General features: G+C 47.4%; 1 protein-coding gene across 4 annotated transcripts in view; it reads left to right on the forward strand.

The window, feature by feature from the left end:
- LOC149328699 (uncharacterized) overlaps window positions 1-21,245 on the forward strand; it is a 340,147-nt gene that overhangs the window by 310,011 nt on the left and 8,891 nt on the right. For all 4 annotated transcript variants that reach the window (XR_016285470.1, XM_089559646.1, XM_089559645.1 and 1 more), the window contains 3 exons: window positions 6,482-6,717; window positions 8,210-8,450; window positions 10,279-10,395. Coding sequence is in view for 3 of the 4 variants with exons in the window: in XM_089559646.1 (XP_089415772.1) it covers window positions 6,482-6,717; window positions 8,210-8,450; window positions 10,279-10,395 (594 nt within the window). In the remaining variant the exon portion in view is untranslated. The remainder of the gene's footprint in view (window positions 1-6,481; window positions 6,718-8,209; window positions 8,451-10,278; window positions 10,396-21,245) is intronic.

Consider the following 21,245-nt stretch of genomic DNA (forward strand, 5'->3'; position numbering starts at 1 on the left):
TACACTGCGAAAGATTTTCAGAAGCATAAAATGTAATACTTGAACGAAAAACAGATTGGAATGAGTGAACATTGTTCAGGAAGGTGAAGTGGAAACGCAAATGCATTGTTCACCGTCAACGGCCCGCGCATAGCCACACTGCCACGGGTAACTCCAAATCCGTACATAGATGCACTACTGCTATCCCCTCGCTTTGGGGTGTGAATTACGCACGCGTGCATGGCAGCTATTGCTGGCAGATAACAATCGTGCCTCGAAACACAGAACTTTCGTTTAGGGCTTTGTGACCGCTGCCATACCAGTTCGGTGACGTGGCTTCTTGCTTAGCTACGCAACTTAGTTGACTTCATTTTCCAGAGGCTCTCGCCAGGAACTTTCTTTGCAGTAAATCACGGAGGAAGCAAAGCTCAGGAGATGATCTTAGCGTCCGAGCTGCACGCCAAAAAGGGCGCCGGAAGTCACGTGCTTTCGCAAGAACTCCTCGGAGTGTTTGGCCGACGGAGCAGACAAAAATAACGTTGGGTTCAGAGGCAGTCGTCTGCTGCGTAGTCTGCTGCGCATGCGCAAGTGCGCTGAGACAGCGGCCAAGTAGAAAGTTGGAGGGGGGGGGTAGCCTTCACGTGTTGCTTCAAAAAATGCAACATAACAACTTCTCCTCATTTGTTTCCTTTCTCCGTGCAGTAAACCATGTTGGCGTCGTACGTTGTGATACAAAACATGTGCGATCACCTCGTGGATGAAAGACGTATTGCCTAGGCGGACGTGACTCGCAAGAGACATGTACACAAGGCTAGGTGCCCGCAGAATTTGTCGTTGCAGCCATTCGAGCCTAGTAAAGGTAGTAGCGGCTATACTCAAGCTATTCCTGCAGCTTCTAGGCTTCTGAAAAAAGATGACACGTCTGGGAATTTCTTGTAAGGGCCATGATCCAGAAGGATATGGCTTCTGTCTTGGTATACGATGATTGGTTTAATCATCAATCCGAACCAGTCACCGGTGGAGTTCATGAAGGTTATTCTAAACTTTATCAGTCCAGTTACAATGGTCGTTCCGGTCTAACTTAGGAGTTTTAATTTAGGCGTTGTGCGAACCCGTACTTCTGCCCGTGCGAGTGAAGACTAGACGCAAGACTGTGGCCACCGTCCAATTCTGGCTTCAGATGAAGTTGTGGATATAGTTCTTGTTCACACCACAGCGTCAGCGTTCGCGAACTGATGTGGCGTTGCCGGAACAGTGCCACCGTTAAAAGCACCCTATCTAGACAAAGTGTTTTCTCAAACAAACCGTTCAAGACACCTGGCGTTTCGGTAGACACCTCTTCAGTTCGCCGAAGCTGACGCTGGGGCGTGAACAAGAAGTATTCACACTTCCGCTTAAAACACGGGTTCCACGGCTGCACATAGGTTTGCGGCGCGCCTTAGTGTGCAGGTGTGTGATCGGATGCAGGACAGAGGACAGCTATGGGTCATAGGACTGTCCTGAATTCATAACCCTTGCTCGAAGTGGTAGAAAATGTGAGACCCAGAGAGCTAAGGAGACACAAGGAGTGACGAAACAGTATAGAGGCAGTGAACTACTCTTTTCACATTTATGTGATACGTCTTCAAAATGGTGCAATCATAGACAGATCTCGCAGGAAGAAGACAGATATTCTTGATGAGACTTTTAGAGATTAGCAAGTTTGTCGCCCAGGATTGATCGAGCAAAGCCCTGTAAAGAGCAAAACTGTCTCCTAAGCGATCCACTGTTTTCGCCTCATTAATTTTCCGCACGTATCTGGTAAAGGTGTCATCACGCAGGAATCACAAGGCGAAATCGATAGATAGCACAGTGTACAGATGGTCATCGTTCGGAGCCGCTTGTTGAACCGCGGCCCTTCTATGGCCTACGGAACGAACTGCTTCTGTAAGGTGCCAAGTTGTTGCTGTACCTATGGAAGCGACCTTCTTTCCTTCTCTGACCTTATTTACTTGGAGCTAGCCACAGCTAAAGTAACATGTATACGCTTGTTTTATTTACGTATTTCTTGTCAACAGGAACTCTGTGTATCAGGCGGCGAATTTGTTGCCTCTAGATCTGAATGCACCTGGAATGCAATTTTTAACCCAGCGCATAAGAACTAATTTTCAGCTTTATGTTAAAATTTATATCTTTATTATCTGCATTTCTCCCCAAAGCCCCCAGGAGTTGAGTGCAGCATGAATTGCATAAGCACGTGGGATTTTGAACGCTATCTTGTATTGCGTGGCTACCTTGAAATGAGGGGTTTCCGGGTCCGTGTAACGAATTTTAGGAATATCTTCTTCGTTTCAAGTCAATTCAATATCAAGAAAGGTGCTCCCCAAATATATGCCGTCCACTGAAGCGAATGAATGAAACGACAAATTAACCGCTCTCTACTCTGCCAATGTGAATAGAAATTGTAAGCACAGCCTTACTGTGTACTACTATTCTAAAACTTTCGACATCATTGCTATGTGCCAGCAAATCAAGGCGGTAGTTTCCGACCGCCACATAACACGACTGGCAAGCAAAGTTGACTTATCGCACCGAAAACTGCATATATATTTGTCTTTGCCAAACTAGGTCCACACAGGACGTTTGACAGTTGAACAACAACTAATTGAGAGAGTCGATTAATGCGACAAAAATCAGTCCCTCATCATTTACCCCGCAAACCTTGTCGCAGGTTACGCCATGAAGCAGTGACTCTTTTGCTGTGGCCTGCAATGAACTAAACTAGTACACTTCTTGTAGCTCTCATCGATGAAACGCGCGTATCCCGTGCGAGTAGTTTCGCACACCTCGCACGCATGCCATGTTCGGGAAGAATTGTAATTTAAATGCAGGGCGGGCCGGCGTATCAGAAGAACGCACATCCTGCCCTCTGGATTCATACTGCTTCTGCTTGAACGCTCTCGCACGAGTGGGCGCGGCCGATTTCACTTTGCAATTCGCGCGAAGAAAATGAAATTCAGTCGCGGGCAGGTGGCGAGAAACCATCCATTCGCTCCAAGCAACTTCCTCCACATTTGGTTCGTTCTCGCCTCGTCGGCTTCCACCTAAACCGCGCCTGTCCGCTCCAGATGTCCTCGAAGGTATGGCAAGCAAAAAAATTAAAATAAGCGCAGCAGCGATTGGGGGTTTCTTTAAAACGGCAGTTTAAAACCGTGAACGACCGTTTCTTTTTTCAAGTGGGCAGCACTTGTATATAACGCAGTTCTTCCCCCGCGTAACACCCAATTTTGCCTAAAGAAGCTTGAATAGCGAATGGGGCTGAAGGGAGGACCTGTAGGAAATGTAGAGAAGCGACTGCTTAAAAATAATATTTTTGATCGCTTTGATCGAAAGGAATACCTTGCAAACACTTCTTCGGCAATTGAAAGCGTTGGATTCAGACGAAACAGGGGAGACAGAAAAGAGATAACAGAACGCAGCACGTGGCGTTGTTGTCGCATCTCGTTCGTGCTTGTTTTGTCTAAATCTAGCACTTTCAAATAAGGAATAAATGCAGGATCAACTTGCCTCTTTTATCGCGTTGCTTGTAAACACGGAGTACACAAGTGATGTTTTGCTTCCATGGTTATTGCGAAATTAAAAAAAAAAACAGTTCAGCCATTTAAAGCAGTTGAGGAATGAGACCGAGGTTTGACAAAAACTGTTAACCAGACCCGCTCAATGAGCGGATGTCACGTAAGTTGGGAGGAAGTGCATCACAGCGTCGTCAAGCCATTCATATTGCGAATTACTCTGGTAGTATTCCGTGTCTTTTGCACAAGCTTTCTGCGTTTCTAGTGTACGTGATCGACTGACTGATTTTTATGTTCCGATGAAGCGCTATGGGCTATGAGAGGTGCTTTGCGGCAGTACAGTAAATTTGTTTCGGCCCACTAGTTCTTTAACATGCATTGAAACCTGAGCACATAGGCGTTTTTGTATTTCCACAGTGTATACGGAAACTTGGCTGCCTAGTTAATCGTGCAAAGAGATGGACCATGCAGTTGGCATAGTTGGGTTTGATAAGTTCGGAGTCATGAGTTCTTAACAGAATACATTTTATCGCTTTTTGTGTCTAGCGCCGGTGCTGTCTTTTAAATGCGGGGAGAAAGTCATCTCTTAAGAAGGTCGTCGAAGCACGCCCCTTTTTTTATTTTACTGAATCCGCCATAGCGCCCATTAACTAGCTCAGCGAACCGTCCCCTGTTAGCCGTGTTACGATACTGGCGACACATCTTCAGTGATGGGTAGCAGTCAGCGATAACATTGTTTTGAAGCCGCTGTGTTGTTCACTGCTGCGGAGGACTATTCATTAATCCTTCACTCATTTCGCTTACCCTCTGAATGATTTGCACTAGCTGCTACACATGCAGGTAGTGGTGTTCATTAAGACAAAGGTGCTCTTCATTTTGCTGTTATGGTAGTTTTTTTATGTTCGACAGGGTGAACGTCGCTGTAAGTGACGTCGCTGGGGCACACGTGAGGGCTTGGGTGCAATGGGAACTTCAGTGTACGACTTTATAGTGCCCAACGACGAGCACGGGTTGAGAAAGCAACGACGGGTTTAGCGGCGGGAGCTCCTGATCGAGGCGTTCTAGAGGCAGGCGTCCCGGAAAGAAGACGTGGGGGCGCATGCAGGTGGCGAGCGTGAGACGGGAGTATGTACGAGGTGCTGGCGGTGGTACAGCGCAGGCATGAGGTTGCTGTGGTGGGGTCGGGGCTTGGTGAAGCGGAAAACGGACCACCAACGTGACATGAGTGGCTACCGGCTCCACAAAAAAGACTATTATAATGCGTTAGTAAAAAATTCGAACACATCTCACGCTAAAAACCTTAATTTGTAGCCCAATGCTTCGGAGCCGGCTCGGCTTCTTCTTAATTCACGGGTGACTGGGGGCAGTAACTTTGGTTTGAGATGTGTTAGAATTTATTATAAGTCTTAAAACCAAACCATACAAGCAAATCTGTCGGGATGTATAGTTTTCAATATGATAATGCGGTGTTGAACTGAAGTAGCGATCAAGGGAGGTTGCAATACGGAAGTCCACTGATGCGTCCTCGCTCGCGGTGTAAGAAAACCAGACGCCAGTATGCTTGCGGCGAGGAGTCGAGGAAAGAGTTGCAGTCCAGCGTGATGGCGTCAACTGACTCGCACACCTGCTCGTGAACGGCGGTGGATGGCATCGTGACCACAAATGATTCTACAGAAGAAAGGGACACCAGAGGTCACCCGGTGAACGAGATGGAAATGTCGGAAGGTGGTTAATGCATGAGAGGAATGCCGTGAAAGGTTATGACAGCCGCCTTGAGATCGTCGTGGAGAGTAGGACCATGTTTGGGCAAGTTGAGCCGCTCGAAGAGGACGTCTGGAAAGCAAATCTTTGCCACAAAGTAGCGTACGGCCTACCTTTACACACCATGGACATCGTAGTGGGACACTGCGAGGAGGAACCATATTGGCTGATTCGTCTCGTAAGAGGGCGCTACGCCGGGGAGCTCAGGGAAGCCATTGCATGTGGCTGTCGGATGAGTGCACGTGTTTTGGTTGGAAGGCGCCCTTAGCGGCCAGTCCGTGAAGTGACGGGCGGAGGACGGATGGCTGGGGCTGGATAAGTCTTCTCTATTGCGGGACAAAGGCCTGCAGCAGATACTTCTAATTTTTTGTTCCTTTTAGTGCCAGCCGTGTCCTCGCTCATGCAGGAAACTTTCTGACCGCATCACTCCGTCCGGCTTTCAACCTTCCCCCTATTATAGCTATTTTTCCCGTTATATACTCTGACACTCCATTGAACAATCTCCTGTCAGTTATGAGCAGCATACCTACTACGGTCTGGGTGAACGTCTTACAAAATTATCTTAGGCAATGTGTCATGCATGCAAAAGAAACACTTTGTTAAGACAGAAGAACCGCAGTTATTTTTAGTTTTGTATGAAACTTCAAAAATGAATCGTTATGGGGGTAATTCTTCAAAAGAAAAGCTAACGGCGGAAAAATGAAAAGGTTCCTTCTAACTCGTGCTCGACTAGGAAAGCACTGGGTGCGTGAAAACCACGTGCTCCCATTTCCCCGACGTGATCGCAGCCCCAAATTATCAGACCTGTACGCAGCTTAAGGCTGCGTACAGGCCTGTGCCTCATGGCCTGTGTCGTCATGGCCTGTGCCTTTTTGATCATTAATTCGGTCTCCGATTCCTGAAATTGTGTCCGCTTCCTGAGGGCGTCTTTCCTGCGCGATACGTTATGACTTTCCCACACACACGTCCTTACTCGACTTCTTTCACCCTTAACTCGCCCCTATTCTATCTGCTTCTTCTCATGCTTACCCCTCTTCAATTTCCCTCTGGGCACAGGACCAAGCGGAACCTCCTTGTGGCTAACCTTTGCGCCTTTCCTTTTTCCCTCTCTCTCCTTTGTGATGCAATTTGCGAGGTTTACTCTCCTCCACATTAGGTAATATATATATTTGTGCCGGTGCTGACCACAGGTGTGCCTGGCCGTGGACCTTCGGTACGAACCGGCGTCGGGCGAGCCTGTTCCCGAGCTGGGCACCCAGCTCAGCAGCGCCCTGGTACGGCTTCCCACCAACACCGAGGGAGCCATACCGCGGCTCTGGGAGGTGCGCCAGGCCATGGACGAGCTCAAGAACTCGCCTGACCCCGTCGTGCTCTACGGGGCAGCCAACATCCTCTTCACGCTACTGCCCTGCCGGCTGGCCCACTGGTCTGCTTTACTGTCATCTCCATTGCTTTTCCTCTTCGAACCCTACAGTATCAAAAACTAGTCCTCTGATCGAGAGTTGGCTCGGAAGTTACCAGACTGCCGCGTCAACTGTAGCATTCAGATGAACTGTTCATCATTGGCCAGAATGTCTATATGGTGAAGAAGCACAAGTTTCAGGGCACCCCGCCGCGGTGGCTCAGCGGCTACGGCGCTGGGCTGCTGGCCCGAAAGACGCGGGTTCGATCCCGGCCGCAGCGGCCGAATTTCGATGTGGGCGAAATCCTAGAGCCCCGTGTACTGTGCGATGTCAGTGCACGTTAAGGAACCCCAGGTGGTCGAACTTTCCGGAGCCCTTCACTACGGCGTCCCTCATAGCCTGAGTCGCTTTAGGACGTTAAACCCAATATACCAATAAAGCGGCACCGTATGGCTGTGCTCGTGTGGATGCGAATGAGTAATTACTCCCTTATTACAAATCTACTCCACCTTGGGGGATTCCCCTAAAAAACATTTGACCAACACTGTTCTCATTTCGAGTTATTGATCAATTCGCTCTCGCCCTACCATAAGCTTGCCGTCCCGATTGACTGAATTGGTAGAGCGACTGCTCCGGTGAAGCGGTGGTCCCGGGTTCGAACCCCGGACCAGGACGAATTTTTCTTTAACTACGAAGTTTCTGAGAAAGCTGTATAGCTTTCCTTTGTAGCCGTATGGCTGCGCTCGAGTGGATTTCAGTGAGTAATTACTCCCTTATTACAGATCTACTCCACCTTGGGGGATTCCCCTAAACATTTCACCTACCAATACACCAGTTTCAGGGCGCCATCAGTAGCCTTTCCAAGTTTGGCGGCGCAATTGTTCTTGCTAGACAGCTTTGTGCACCTGACGCTGTCAAGTCCTCATTGGGCGAGGCCATACTATTCGATGAGCTGCAGTACTGTCCCAGTGCAGTACCGTCGAAGTAGTACAGCGCAAGACGCCCACAACAGTCCATCAATCAGTATGGCGATGCCCAAGTTGGGAAAGGCGGCACCATCAGCCTGCATTTCTATATTGATATCCTGTATCTTTACAGAGTGTGTATTGCCGCCCTACCTCTATCCTTTCTTACTATCGCTTCCAACTTTCTTTCCCTCTCCCTATCCTTTTCCTTATCCCTATCCTTGTGTTCTGCGTGTTTTTCTGTGCGCCGTTTTTAGATGGATCTATCCTTTTTATGCCCGCTAGCCGCAGCTCAGGTGCTTCAAGTTTTCATGGCAGATGCCGCTGCTAGCAACGTGTTTTCCATCCATTTTTATTTATATTAATAACTAGCCACTAACAACAACAACATCAGCTGTTATCCTCTGGAAATTGGCTACTGATCATGGCCGGATTTTCATTCTCAGTTTAGTAACCCTTAAAAATAGAGTACTCTACTGCTGCCCTCTAAGCTTAAATGCGACCCATGGGTTAGGCATGTATCAGAGCGTGGTCCTGTGTGCCCTCGTAGGTTCATGGGCATGTGGCACCGAAAACCGTCGGCGGTGTTCTGCAACCTTCCCGGTCCCGAGGAGCCCGTGGTGCTGGGTCTGAGCCGCGTCAAGACGGCGGTCGCCTGGGCGGGCTGGACTCCTGAAGTGCCGCTGGCCGTCACCATCACGTCGTACGCGGGAGCCTTCAACGTGGCCGTCTCCTCGCAGATGGACATCGTGCCCGACCCCGACGAGATCCTTAAGGAATTCGCCAATCAGGTACACTGTCGGGCACGGGTGTCGAGGAATAGCGAAATCGACTAGGAGAGACTTGCTAATTGCATTACTCTCGAGAAAGGCGGATAAATTGATGAAGAGGAACCTGACGGCAACGCCACCGAGCCCCCGTGAGATTTCCTGAGGATGTTAGTTTCGTTTTTGTTTTGCTCGTGTTATAAACTTCAAATACACTCCGGACCAATGGGCGAAAGACAGTCTCTGCTTCGGTTAAAATACCGGGAAAACAATGTTTCTCATTACAGCAGCGAATAAAAGCCCACATCTCGGACACCTTTTTATTGGTAATGGCCAAAGCTGTAGCAAATTGTTGGAGAAGCAGTCGCGAAAAAGCAAAAAAAAAATCACTTCCACTAATAAAGAAAGAATAAAAACAAAGCGTGCAACTTTAGAGCGTCATGCGCTGAATAAGTCGTCGTAGGTTCCTGTGCATAAGAGGCATTTAAAGGAAAGCTGCAACATTCGACTTAGGCCGCGTTCTGAATAGCTAAGCTGAGCGAGATATGTTGTTTTCAGTTTTGGCCCTTGGGATAATGTCAGTTAGAAGAAACTAATGTGTCTGGTTTGTGACTTCAGGAACTGAGCATATACATGTGCATTCACGTCGCGGCTATTTGTTTCACAAAGCTTATTCAGGCGGAGGCCTTACATGCTCCATCAGCAACGAAACGCGGTATCCGGAGGCCAGGAAAAGTAGTCTCCAAAACTTCGAATGACGTCATTGGCAAAAAAAATTAAATTTCTTCTGAAGGTTGTTTGGAACTGAACCAAGGACTGCCATATTGCGAAGCGAGCACCATAAGCCACGAAATCGCGTTGTTTTTTTGCTGAATAAATCAAATCTAGAGTATACATTACCTTACGACTGCATGCTAATGGGTTGGTGCGTCATTGAGAAGGAAGAAACATAGATTAAAAAATCAATGCTTGCTCGTTCAAAGAACCTAAGTAGTCGTAATGCGCTCCGTAATTTTTGAATAACGCTTTACTGCTTGCGAGAGTGAATCAATCAGTCACTCATTAAATGAATGGATACAAGTATTCAGTTACCCAGTTACCATATACTTTGCATGAGTGAGTGAGTGAGTGAGTAGGAGAATGAGTGAGTGACTGAGTGAGTGACTGAGTGAGTAGGTGAATGAGTGAGTGACTGAGTGAGTGAGTGACTGAGTGAGTGACTGAGTGAGTAGATGAATGAGTGAGTGACTGACTGAGTAAGTGAGTGAGTGAGTGAGTGGCTGAGTGAGTGGCTGAGTGAGTGAGTGAGTGAGTGAGTGAGTGAGTGAGTGAGTGAGTGGCTGAGTGAGTGAGTGAGTGAGTGGCTGAGTGAGTGAGTGAGTGAGTGGCTGAGTGAGTGAGTGAGTGAGTGGCTGAGTGAGTGAGTGAGTGAGTGACTGAGTGAGTGAGTGAGTGAGTGACTGAGTGAGTGACTGAGTGAGTAGGTGAATGAGTGAGTGACTGAGTGAGTGACTGAGTGAGTAGATGAATGAGTGAGTGACTGACTGAGTAAGTGAGTGAGTGAGTGAGTGGCTGAGTGAGTGGCTGAGTGAGTGGCTGAGTGAGTGAGTGAGTGAGTGAGTGAGTGAGTGAGTGAGTGAGTGAGTGGCTGAGTGAGTGAGTGAGTGAGTGGCTGAGTGAGTGAGTGAGTGAGTGAGTGGCTGAGTGAGTGAGTGAGTGAGTGAGTGAGTGAGTGAGTGAGTGAGTGAGTGAGTGAGTGAGTGAGTGAGTGAGTGAGTGAGTGAGTGAGTGAGTGAGTGAGTGAGTTCGCGCGAGTGACCCTCAAGGTACCATCTGTGGTGCTTCTTCGCAGCTGGACCACTTGTCCGACTTGCTCTCCAAGCGGAGGATACCCGGGGAGCACAGGCGTCGCTCCAGTTACACGGCTGAGCGCCGGAACCAGGAGATTGCCAGGCCTCCCTTGCACGAGGTAAGGGTTACACCACGCTCTCCTACCTACACTTGTAAACGTCATTTTTGTCTGCTCCGTCAACAAGAGCACACTTCGACAACACGCGTTCGTCGACATGGCTGTTTCTGGGAACGCGGTGCGGGTAACCAAACTCCCCATTACTTCCTCACTTGACGGTAGCTTCACATTTGCGTGTTCAGCGCGAGGAGCGAAACGCATCGGTTCCAGTGTGTTGCGTAGCTCATATATACTGCTTCCGCGCCGCAGCTATTACAGTAGGGTTGTACGAAATGCTGTTGTGCAAGGGAGCGGGCGCCACTGCTTTCTAACAAACCAGTTAGCTAAGAGCGAGTGACCTGGCCTCTCGCCGGCAGAAATTGGTCCCGCAGTTATCGTGCTTGCCGCCAAGTTTTCTGCCTAAGTGATCCGAGGTAGCCGATTTCGCTCGCTCTTAACGCCGAAAGTCTTAGCACGACTGTGCACTAAAATAACGAAAAGCCTTGTTGGGTGGTTCATAAGCAAAAGTCGCGCTTTAGTGGGCTAGGAGAGTGATTGTGTCATTTCAAAATGAATAAATCCTCTGAAGTGGAAGCGCCTGGAGGTTTTCTTTCTTGGAACTCGAACTAAAAGCGAGAGTTCGCACTGTATATTTAGTGGATTTCTGTGCCTATATAATTTCCCAGTAAGCATATCCTGTAACTTGGAAGGCTTGGTTACGGGCTAGTGAGTATAGACCTTTTAAAGAAGATCTCGTTGAGCGCCGCCATGTATTAATCACTGGGCTGTGCTCTTAATACTGAAAAAAAAAAAACCAGTATTAAGCTCCCCCACGCTCCCCAACAGCCCAAAAAGAATACCGGTTGCTTCGGGGGTTGTGAAAAGGACTATAACATCGTGAGAATAGCATGCTAGAGAATTACCAGAAAGAGTGAAATAACATTATTTTCGAAGAAAAAGGGGACGGACACGAACTTGCTGCGGTATCTGCAAGGCATACTCGAAACCTAAGTCTTTTCTTTTTTTTTTTCAAGGAAGCGAACACCTGCAGCATGAAAACAACTTGCCGTTACGCTGATGTGGTGTTACAAAGTGTCGTACTATAAGCAAAAAAATTACTGTGTCTGTACGATAACATCATCCCAATTATGATCTTCGCGACCGACTTTTGGAAGCAGCTGATGAACGTTCCATAAAAGCCAACTTTTCTTGAAATTTCGCCTGTAGCGCTGGCTATGTATCATGGAAAGTTCATCCTATTCCCAAACGGCAAAAAAAAATTTTTAAATAAGCATGCCTTCAAACCACGGCCTGCCTCACAAAGTGGTTGCCCCCACCTCTTTTCGGAAGCGCTATATAGGCACAGTGTAAGCATTGAGGCATTCTAGACCATTTAAAATCTCTTTGACTTCAGTCGCAGTGTTATGAGAGCTGCTGGCTACCTTTTCAAAAAGCCTTTTGGGCATGCGCGCCGAAACACTGCCTCCAGAAGGGACGTGAGTTGTTGTTGCCTTCCGTAGATTGTGATCTTGCTGGTTATCTAAATATGCTTCAAGAAGCCGCTTACATTCCTAAGGTCATAACATAGGGCACCGGTAAACCTTCCCTTTTCCATTCGACTCGAGATAAACATTAGATGCACGCCAGCATGTGGTCTATGCAAGCAGACACCCTGACCATATCTCGGTACGGTCTCTGTACCTGCAAGCAAAAACAGATAAAACAGTAATAGCTGTGCATGCAGTGAAGCTGGTCAGATTCGTTTGCACAGTGGCTGGACACCGCAGGCTATGCAATGTACAGTCGTCACGACGCTTATCTAATCTAAAGCGCTGGCGCGGTGTGCTGCGAAAAAACGAAAACTTGGCCTAGATGCTTTAATACTGGTACTATGCAATGAGAGATAAATTTGTAGGGCTATCCGCCATTGTCCAAGCGCAAGCGTTGTCTACGGAACCGCGCACCTGCGTAAAAAAAAAAAAAAACTCATTTGTGCGACTCTGTGCGACAGCACAGCGTTCGAGCGTTGCAGAGAAGCGTGCTGACGACTGTACAAAATGTGTAAAGCCACGCGTTGCTTTTACGACGAAGCCAACACCGGACCTTTTACGCTTGTACAAGCAGCCATTCCTGTCCCCGTCACAGTTCACAGACGACGCGTGGCATTGTCCCTAAGGCGACGAATATTTTAGGATGCATGAAATACCGCATTTAATATCGCAGCCAGCTGCATAGATTGCTCGAAATGCTGGCGATTATACCGAAGAGAGCCTGTCCCATTCCAGGAGCTCCTGTCACTATGTTGCAATACTAGGTAGACACGAATCAGCATCGTACCTTCATTCTTCAACTCCCTTTGGTGGTACGCTTTGGTAGCTGATGGAAATATCACAGTGCGTCTAGTAACTGAAGCGTTGCGAAACATTGTACAACAATTGAATCGCAGCGAGCAGAATAAAATGGCCCGCAGAATGTTCGCCTCTCCTACTCGGCCCTTTTAAGAACCCGAAAGATATCGGCTGCTTCCTAAATAATGCAGGCGCTTGGGGTTCGGACAGGAGCGTGCGAAATGTTGGCATCGCACTCCATTGCGAAACTACCCCAGCAGCACAAATAACCGGCTCAATATAGAAAATGCATTGTTAAAGCCGGTCCTACAAAAGACAAGAGCGAAACCATTCATTTGCAATATAGGGCCAAATACCTGTGCTACTTGGGAATTAGCTTGGTCGAGTATCCGAACACAAGACTGTCTAATTTGTCTCTGCAGGCCAAGGTCTTGTTGTTTCATGCATCGTTGCCTGTTTCTACACGCCGTCCGCTTGTTTCTGACTAGGCGTTATTCGTGCAGTTTGTGCAGACTGCTCATGAATGTGCCTGGGTGAATAGAGCTGTAGATGTGCCTGTCCGCACGTTGGTGTGTGAAGTACCTGCCTCTCGCGTAGTCTTTAGGAGCCTGAAAAAGGCCACTTGCTAACGGCAACAAACTGAGCCATTTCCCGCCGAGCACCAACATGGTGGGACCTTCGGGGCAGTCAAACACTGAAGGAATGAAACACAGCGCCTATGTGGCGTGTAAAAACTGGCGTTCAGGCCTTTTAACGGGATAGCTTTTAAGAGCCCGTTGTGCTGAAAATCCGGTGTCGGCGTTGTGAGCGAAAAATCCCTAGAATGGTTTTGGCAGGTGGCCCCCGAAGAGCAACCTAGGTGGAAGGTGGGCCAACTAGGTCACGTGACCTTGCGGCGTAATCACAACCTGCCCAGCGAAGAGTGAGCAAACTGCACACAGCTGGGAGCACCTGCCATTGCAGGGCAATGGCGCATCGATTAAGCACTGCACCACTGCGCCAGCAAGAGTATGAAGACTCCCACGGATCTAAGAATATAAAGTAGGGAATGACTTTCCGCATATATGGGAATTCACCTACTACGCTATCGCGTAATACCCTTAAGGTGGACCTTAAATGTCTCCTATAATTTTTCGCGCTTCACTGGATTATCCTCGTCTTAACCCGGGTAAAAGCAGGTAGAGTACAATCTTGCAGATTGCCTCCTTTCCCTCTGTTTACTTGTATAGCCTTGCTTTTGAACTCGAAACGAAGACGGCCTTTCAGGCTTCAGTCAAAAACAGTGGGTTATCTGACAACGCGGGCAGGCTTTTGAGCCACTTGATTCTACCAGTTTTTTGTTTTAATTGAGGGCTGAACTTTAGTAACGTAAGCTTGACACTGAAGTCACCCATTTTCCCGGCCTCAAATCCTCGTAGTTTCACAAGCACTAATTAAGCCTAATGACCAAAATGGAAGCTTGGGCGAGTTGTTGACGGTTCATCTGCCACATAGCGCTAAACAGACACGGACACAGGGAGACAAAGAGGACGGGCGCATTCCTGTTTGTCTCCCTGTTTCCGTGTCTGTATAGCGCTATGTGGCAGGTTAACTAATGACCAAATTTTTGAAGAGCTTCGATTGTCGCCGTTTACGGTTCTGTACCGCACGAGAAATGTCGCTGCAAATCGTGCAATAAAAACGAAAGCACAATCCCCTTTAGCTACGATTAGGCGTTGGCTCATGAAGCCTGCACTGCCCAGCGCACCTAATCGATCAGAGGGTCCGTTTGTAGGTCTTTTATATTTAGCGACGAAACCGCCTCTTCATCGACTGGCTCCCTCTTGGTCTTGAGGTCGGCAATAGATCGATCGTGGAGTTTACCGTGCAAAGCCGATTTCGTACTTTTTTTTTTTTCTGAGCGGAAAGTTGGTCTCTGTGTGAATCGATTGGCTTAGAGTTTTTTTTTTCTACTCGGAGTCAAGTGGATTCTGCCACAGTAGCCTTCAGTGGCCCAATGAAAGTTCAGTCGTTGATTGGTTGGATGGTTGTCCAATCGAGAGGAAACGCTGGCTCCAAATCCATTTCGTAATTGGACGTTCTGCGTTTACCTCCGTGGTGTGTAGCACTCTAATGGGCCTTCTGCGTCGGGCTGGCCAAGGCGTAACCGTTCAGCATGCCCGCCAAGGGGTGCATTAGGAAAGTCATTTATTTCAAATGTGTCACTTTGTTATCTTCTCAGAAAAGTTCGTCCCTAGTAAAAAAGAAACAAAGAAAAGCAGAACGAAGCATACGGTGGTGGCATCGTTGATTTTTCTGCGACGCAGTCGTCAGATATCTGGTTTAGCGATGTTCTGATCAATACCGCCGGCTCCGCTTTGTATTCCATGAAGTCGGCTTTAAACCAGCTCTTACAATATCTCCATCAGATTTTTGTTCTTTGTAAACCTTTATTCTTTCGTTCCCTGCGGCTATGTTGACGTTCATTCGGTAACAAAAGGCGTGTAAGCATTAACTGCTGAAAAATTAGCCGTAGGAAGCTGAAAATCTTTCTCTGCACTTGACTCAAACCTTGTGGCGTTGATGACAATGTCAGGGCCAGTTTGGACTCCGTTATCGCTGCTTGGAACTGGATGGGGGTGTGGCGTAGCCTCAGAATTGTGTGTCAGAAAGGGTTGACGTCACTGCAGGTTGCTTGTAAAAACGGAGACTCGCGACGATAATCGTTTTTCATGTTTTTTTGTGCCTTTCCTAGCATATACAAATCTGTTTTCAGAGAAAGAAACTTCTTTATATATAGACTTCGATATAGGAAGAAATCGATATAGGAAGACTTCAGTTTAGCGTTGCTTTAAAACCTCACCTGGCAAATATTTGTGCCTCTTGCTGACAGGAAAATTACAGAAAAGTTAAAGGATGCCTGAGTTTTCTTTTGTAGATGTTGCCAGGGACCCGTGAACAGAACAGAACGCGCCACTGTTGCGACCACGTACTCACCATACTAATGGCCCTTTACTCTTTTTGTGAGCACATTAAACCCCGTCAAGTAACTGTGGCCTTTCCGGCGGAATAATCCAGCTTTAACTTCTAGAATATCGTCTCCGTTTCTGCGAGGAAACCATTTTCAGATCCGAATAAATTCAGCTAATGAGAGCGGGCCCGTTATGCAAATAGTCCAAGTCGTCCCTAATAAAAAAAAAATAAAACATCCACCATGTCATACGCGGTACTCCGACAGGGAGCGCCGAAAACTTCGTTCGTTTCGCCACTTCGCCTGGGGTAGCTCTGTTCAACTTTAGTGTCGCCTTCGAACGAGCCTTGGCGGGAAAATTTCTCCGCCGATTCCAGACCACCTGATTCGCCATTGGCGAACTTCTGATATAAGGGGGCACGTAATTACCGGGGAGCGCGAAGTGAATTGCCCCCGGGAGCGGTGACAAAGAAAGCGGCGCTCGGAGGACATTCCTTTGTCGTCTGCCTTGCCTAGCGATGGCCTTTCACCCTGTTCATTATGCATTGCCGTAGTGCCTCCTTGCCTAGTAGATGCACGTCTTAGTTAGATTCCTTTCTTCTTCCTTCCTTCCTTCTCTCTCTCTTCTTTCTCTCCGACACCACACGTCACACGTGCTTCCCTTCTCCCGCTTTCCTTCTTTCTGCTCTTCCCTATTCCGGTACGGCCGCCTGCGCTCCCTCCTTTTTTTCCTGTTCTCCCTCCTATTTTTTTCCATCTTTCGGTTCGTGCCATCGCCCGCTACTGCATCGTGGCGCCTGCAGCGACATCGCCACTTCTACGAAGCAGATGACGTTCTGCTTTTCAAAGCCGAGGCGCAGAGAGTGTGACCACTGGACGTGCCTTAATTCCACATCGTCATGACGTCACTTGTCGCGCGCGGGCCAGGGCCGAAAGGTATTTTGACCACCATTGCCTGTTTGCCTGGTGTGACGACAGAAACAGCGGCCAAGCTAGCGCGGAACAGAAGGGTTTCGTCGCATGAATTTGGAGTGACAAGTTGAACTGAAGCTACACAACAGTTTTTCTTCACAGACGTCCACGCATGAATTCGGAGTGACAATCTGCACTGCATGAATGCCTGCACACTGAGCGCATGTTCCCGTGATGCTTCCCGCGTCACCAATAACTACAGGACATCTCACATCTGCCGTTTAACCTATATATCTGGTGCAGCACACATATACGACACCAAGGTACCGAAATCGATCTGCATTAGATATCTGCAAGAAGGTGCAGGCATTGCTTAATTGCCGCGTGAAAGTAACTAGGACTACTGTTATGCCCTGTATCGATATGAGTACCGGTGACGACATTAATTTATATTTTTCTTCAGTCCCAACATATCTGTACCATCATAAGGTGCACCACACAAGTTAATGAACAAGCCAGAGGAAAGCCTCAGAGTGCTTGCTAAGTTTTCGACAAGAGGTCTTGTCTTTGTCCGGGCAAAGCGTTCATCATTAGCGGGGTTTAAATAGGGCCTTCGCACCCAGGAGGAAGGCCCGCCGAAGGGTAGAAGGGCGGGAAGTGGAAAGGTTGTTAGTATGGGGAATGTCAACCTTGTTCAGCCATGATGGCTGCTAAAGAGGATTAACCGGCTGACCTTCAAAACTGTGAAAGAAAATAGGACGGATATTTCCTTTTGCTGTTTTATATACACCCTATGTATAAAAATTGATGTGCGAATGCTTTATCCCTTCAGGCTTCCTACAATCGATATCCAGGCGGATATCGCAGAGAACTTGAGAACTACTCGTAGAGAACTAAGGTGTAATCGCCGCTTGGTTCATTGAGTACACTGCGCTATACATCACGACGCGACCAATCGAGGTTTGTAGCGTGAGCCCTCTTCTTTTCGGCTCCAGTATACATGCTTGACCAACACCGGCGTATGCCGTCTAAAAAAAATTCCCTCCATCTGTTTCGTCGTTGAAGTTCGTGCCAATACGTTCGCGCCCAGTCGATCATGTGCTGCCCTATAGACATACTATATGCTCGAAATTATCTCCTCTTCTAATCAGAGACAACAAATAGTCTTGTCCATAGCGAAACTGCGAAAGAATTCTCCTATAAAGCTTTGTGAATAATCGGCGCTGAAAGCCGAAGCTGTAAGCGGGACTGTAAGTGGCGCCAGGAACAGGTTTCGTTATCTCTACTGAATCAAAATGGCGGGTCTAGTCCTCTGAGCGCCAATAGAAGGCACTGCGTATTTTGCCCTTTGTGATATGGCTCAGCGATATGCATATATAGACTAAAAAGCATGAACAGTCTCTTAGGGCGAAAAGGCGAAGAGATGCCGCGATAATGAAATATAGGGCATTATGGGTGTACAACTATGAAGTAATTAGAGGTATTTGGGAAGGAGTAATAATGCCGGGGCTTACAATTGGGAATGTGGTTCTGTGCTTAAGGGCAGAAGTTCAGTCGATATTATTAGCAAATCAGAGAGCTGTTGGAAGTATAGCACTAGGTGCCCACGGCAAAACCCCAAACGAGGCAGTACAAGGCGATATGGGCTGGGAATCTTTCGAAGCACGGGAAGCTCAGAGTAAAATACTATATGAAGAACGCCTGGGGAAATTGGGACGATAACAGGTGGGCAGCCAAGGTATTTAAATACTTATATAGAAAGACCGCTGACTCACAGTGGCGGCAAAGAACTAGGAAACTAACCAGTAAATATGCCGGGCACAAGGACGCAGAAGGAAAGAGCATTAAACGACAGGTTAAAAACGCGGAAGTTAAAATTGGATTTATTCAATGGAAAAGAAGCATAGTGTAGAGCTATAGCCATACTGGAAAAGGCATACCAGGAAGGAATTGTTCTATGATAACTGCAGGGGCAGTGCCCTACTCTTTGAAGCTAGGTTATGGTGTGTTAGTACGTGCAGTTACAAAAAAAAATTAACGAAGATGATGACACATATGCAGTGTGTGGTAGATCTGCAGAAACACTTGAACACCTCATACTGAAATATGGCAGTATCCACCTGGATGTCGATGCAGGCACAGTCACTCTTCCTGAGGCCCTAGGATTTAAAGATAACAATGGTCATGTATACAAATCTGCGGTGGAAGTTAGCAAAAACCGATTGGAAGATTGGTGGCTGAAAAGCAGAGACGTAGCGTAAGGCACAAGGTGAAGGAAAATGGCGAACTTTAATGACAATTTAGAACACAGTTACACAAAAATAAAGAAAAAAAGGCGAGCAAGGAAGTAACTGCCACCACCCCATTTCAAAGGGGACGCTCCTATCTTCCATCCATCCATATGTGAAAGCAATAAACAACCGACAAAGGAATGGAGCTCTTCAAGCAAGAATATATCTCTGACATTTTTCATTCCCCATGATATCCGTTCAAACAGCAGCACTCTGCGCCGGTAAAGATTGGTGAGCGACAACATACGTCAGACGACGTCACATGTCAACCTATGGAAACATGAAACTTGTGCGGGTTGGTTTCTAGATGTCGTTCATTTTATTGCTTTTAATTTACGGTCTATTATCTGCACTCTGGCGAGCTTTTGTGCTGTTGTATTTTGACTATAAATGCCGTACCATGTTACCAGAGCCACCGCGGTGGCTCAGTGGTTACGGCGTTTGGCTGCTGACCCGAGAGATGCCGGTTCGATCCTGGCCTCGGTGGTCGCATTTCGATGAGGCCGAATTGCTAGAGGCCCGCGTACTGTACGTTTTCAGTGCAAGTATAGAACCCTCGCTGGTCGAAATTACCCGGAGACCTTCACTACGGCGTCCCTCATAGCCTGAGTGGCTTTGGAACATAAATCCCCGTAAAATCAAAATAAAATCTATTCTCCTGCTTATGTATCACGAAACCGACAACGCCCGGTGCCGTAGCCTCCATAGGAAGAGCGGTGACAGCTGAGGCGCTGCAGGATCAGCTCCAACGCACCAAACGTCCGCACTGCCAGAACTCATTCTTCAGTACTACTAATAAAAGTAGTAATTCGCGCCTGGAATGGCAGGCGTTTGGAAGGCAAAAACTTGCATTTCAGAATAAACTGACTGCATTATTTACGCATGGGTCCTCACAGATTACCGACAGTTTGCCGCCGCGGTGGCTCAGTGTTTATGGCGCTCGGCTACTGACCCGAAAGGCGCGGGTTCGATCCCGGCCGCGGGAGTCGGATTTCGATGAAGTCCAAATTCTAGAGGCCCGAGTACTGTGCGATGTCAGTGCACGTTAAAGAACCCCAGGTGGTCGAAATTTCCGAAGCCCTCCACTACGGCGTCTCTCATGGCCTGAGTCGCTTTGGGACGTTAAATGCCATAAACCAAACGAATTTGTTGTCATAGAGCACGCATTTGGTGTCGCACCTCATACGATACGCAATCTTTGAAATATATTACTCCCACATTACTGAATAGTTTCGAGTCGTCGAATTTCGATTCAGCAAACGAACCTAAACATACCATCAGTCTATTCTGTCGGCAGAAATTATTATAGTTTTCTTAGATCTTGTAATGTGAGGCGTTTGCTGGGCTGTAATTATTGTACACATGTCCCTTGTACAAATTTCCTGTTGCTTCAATTGGTTATACACTGTGTCCAGAATGTCCAACGCATTGGAATTCATCTGTTTTTCTTTGTTTTTTTCTTTTTTTTCTGTGTCTGAAGCGTTACAAACTGTTGTTGCCTTGCAATGTTGAATTTGTATTTATTTCTTGCGCTTGAACTATATTGCCTTTGTAATATGCACCTGTATTTATTTTTCCTCTGCTATGGTGATGTTGTCTCCGACACGCTGCAGTGCCACCATGTAGGGGGCCAGGGCCGCTGTCAAGCTGTTTTTACAGCTTTTAGTCCCTGCTCCTACCTTTTCGAGAGGAAAGGAAATAAAGAGGAATTGAAATGAAAAATGAAATAACGAAAGCATGGACCTTGTGTCAATATTGTCTTCGTCTATAACAGTTGCCTATATAGTGGCTTATTCTATGCCAATCTGTGCTGAGCTTTAAATAATTCTTCTATAAAGCTCCCGACACAGCAATCTCGCCTCTACTCTTACGCGGCAGAAAACCAGTAAACAAAAACATTGTTGTGTTTTTGAAGAAAGGAAATGGCGCAGTAACTGTCTGGCAACGGCAACCAAGGAGTGGTATTGGGAATGGATCATCGTTTGGTCTGTACTGTAATTTTGCCTCGGATGCTGCTAGTCTGGAGTCTTTCATATTTCATGGTTTAATGACGGTGTTGGACGGCTGTCGATGGCCATCGCGTGCCTGACGGCAGTCATGGCTTCATAGAAACGCCTTTCGAGCTTGCGTGCAGTGCTGGCCGCACAGTCCTCAGGATGACGGGAAAAATCGTTTTCAGAGTGGAGCATTCTTTCTTCACGCGCCTCTGAATTTGAATAGTTGCACAAATTACCACTTAGTGCTGCCGCACAGAATGATGGCACACCTAGGCATTAATGTTGCAGGAACGTGAGGCTTCTAATAGCTTCTTTGCTGTCCCGTAAAATGTGCATTATTGCACAAATTGCTATTGACACGTTTGAAAAACTT

The sequence above is a fragment of the Amblyomma mixtum genome, chromosome 9 (genome assembly GCF_055824585.1).
Source record: "Amblyomma mixtum isolate Tamu chromosome 9, ASM5582458v1, whole genome shotgun sequence".
NCBI classification, from domain to species: domain Eukaryota; kingdom Metazoa; phylum Arthropoda; class Arachnida; order Ixodida; family Ixodidae; genus Amblyomma; species Amblyomma mixtum.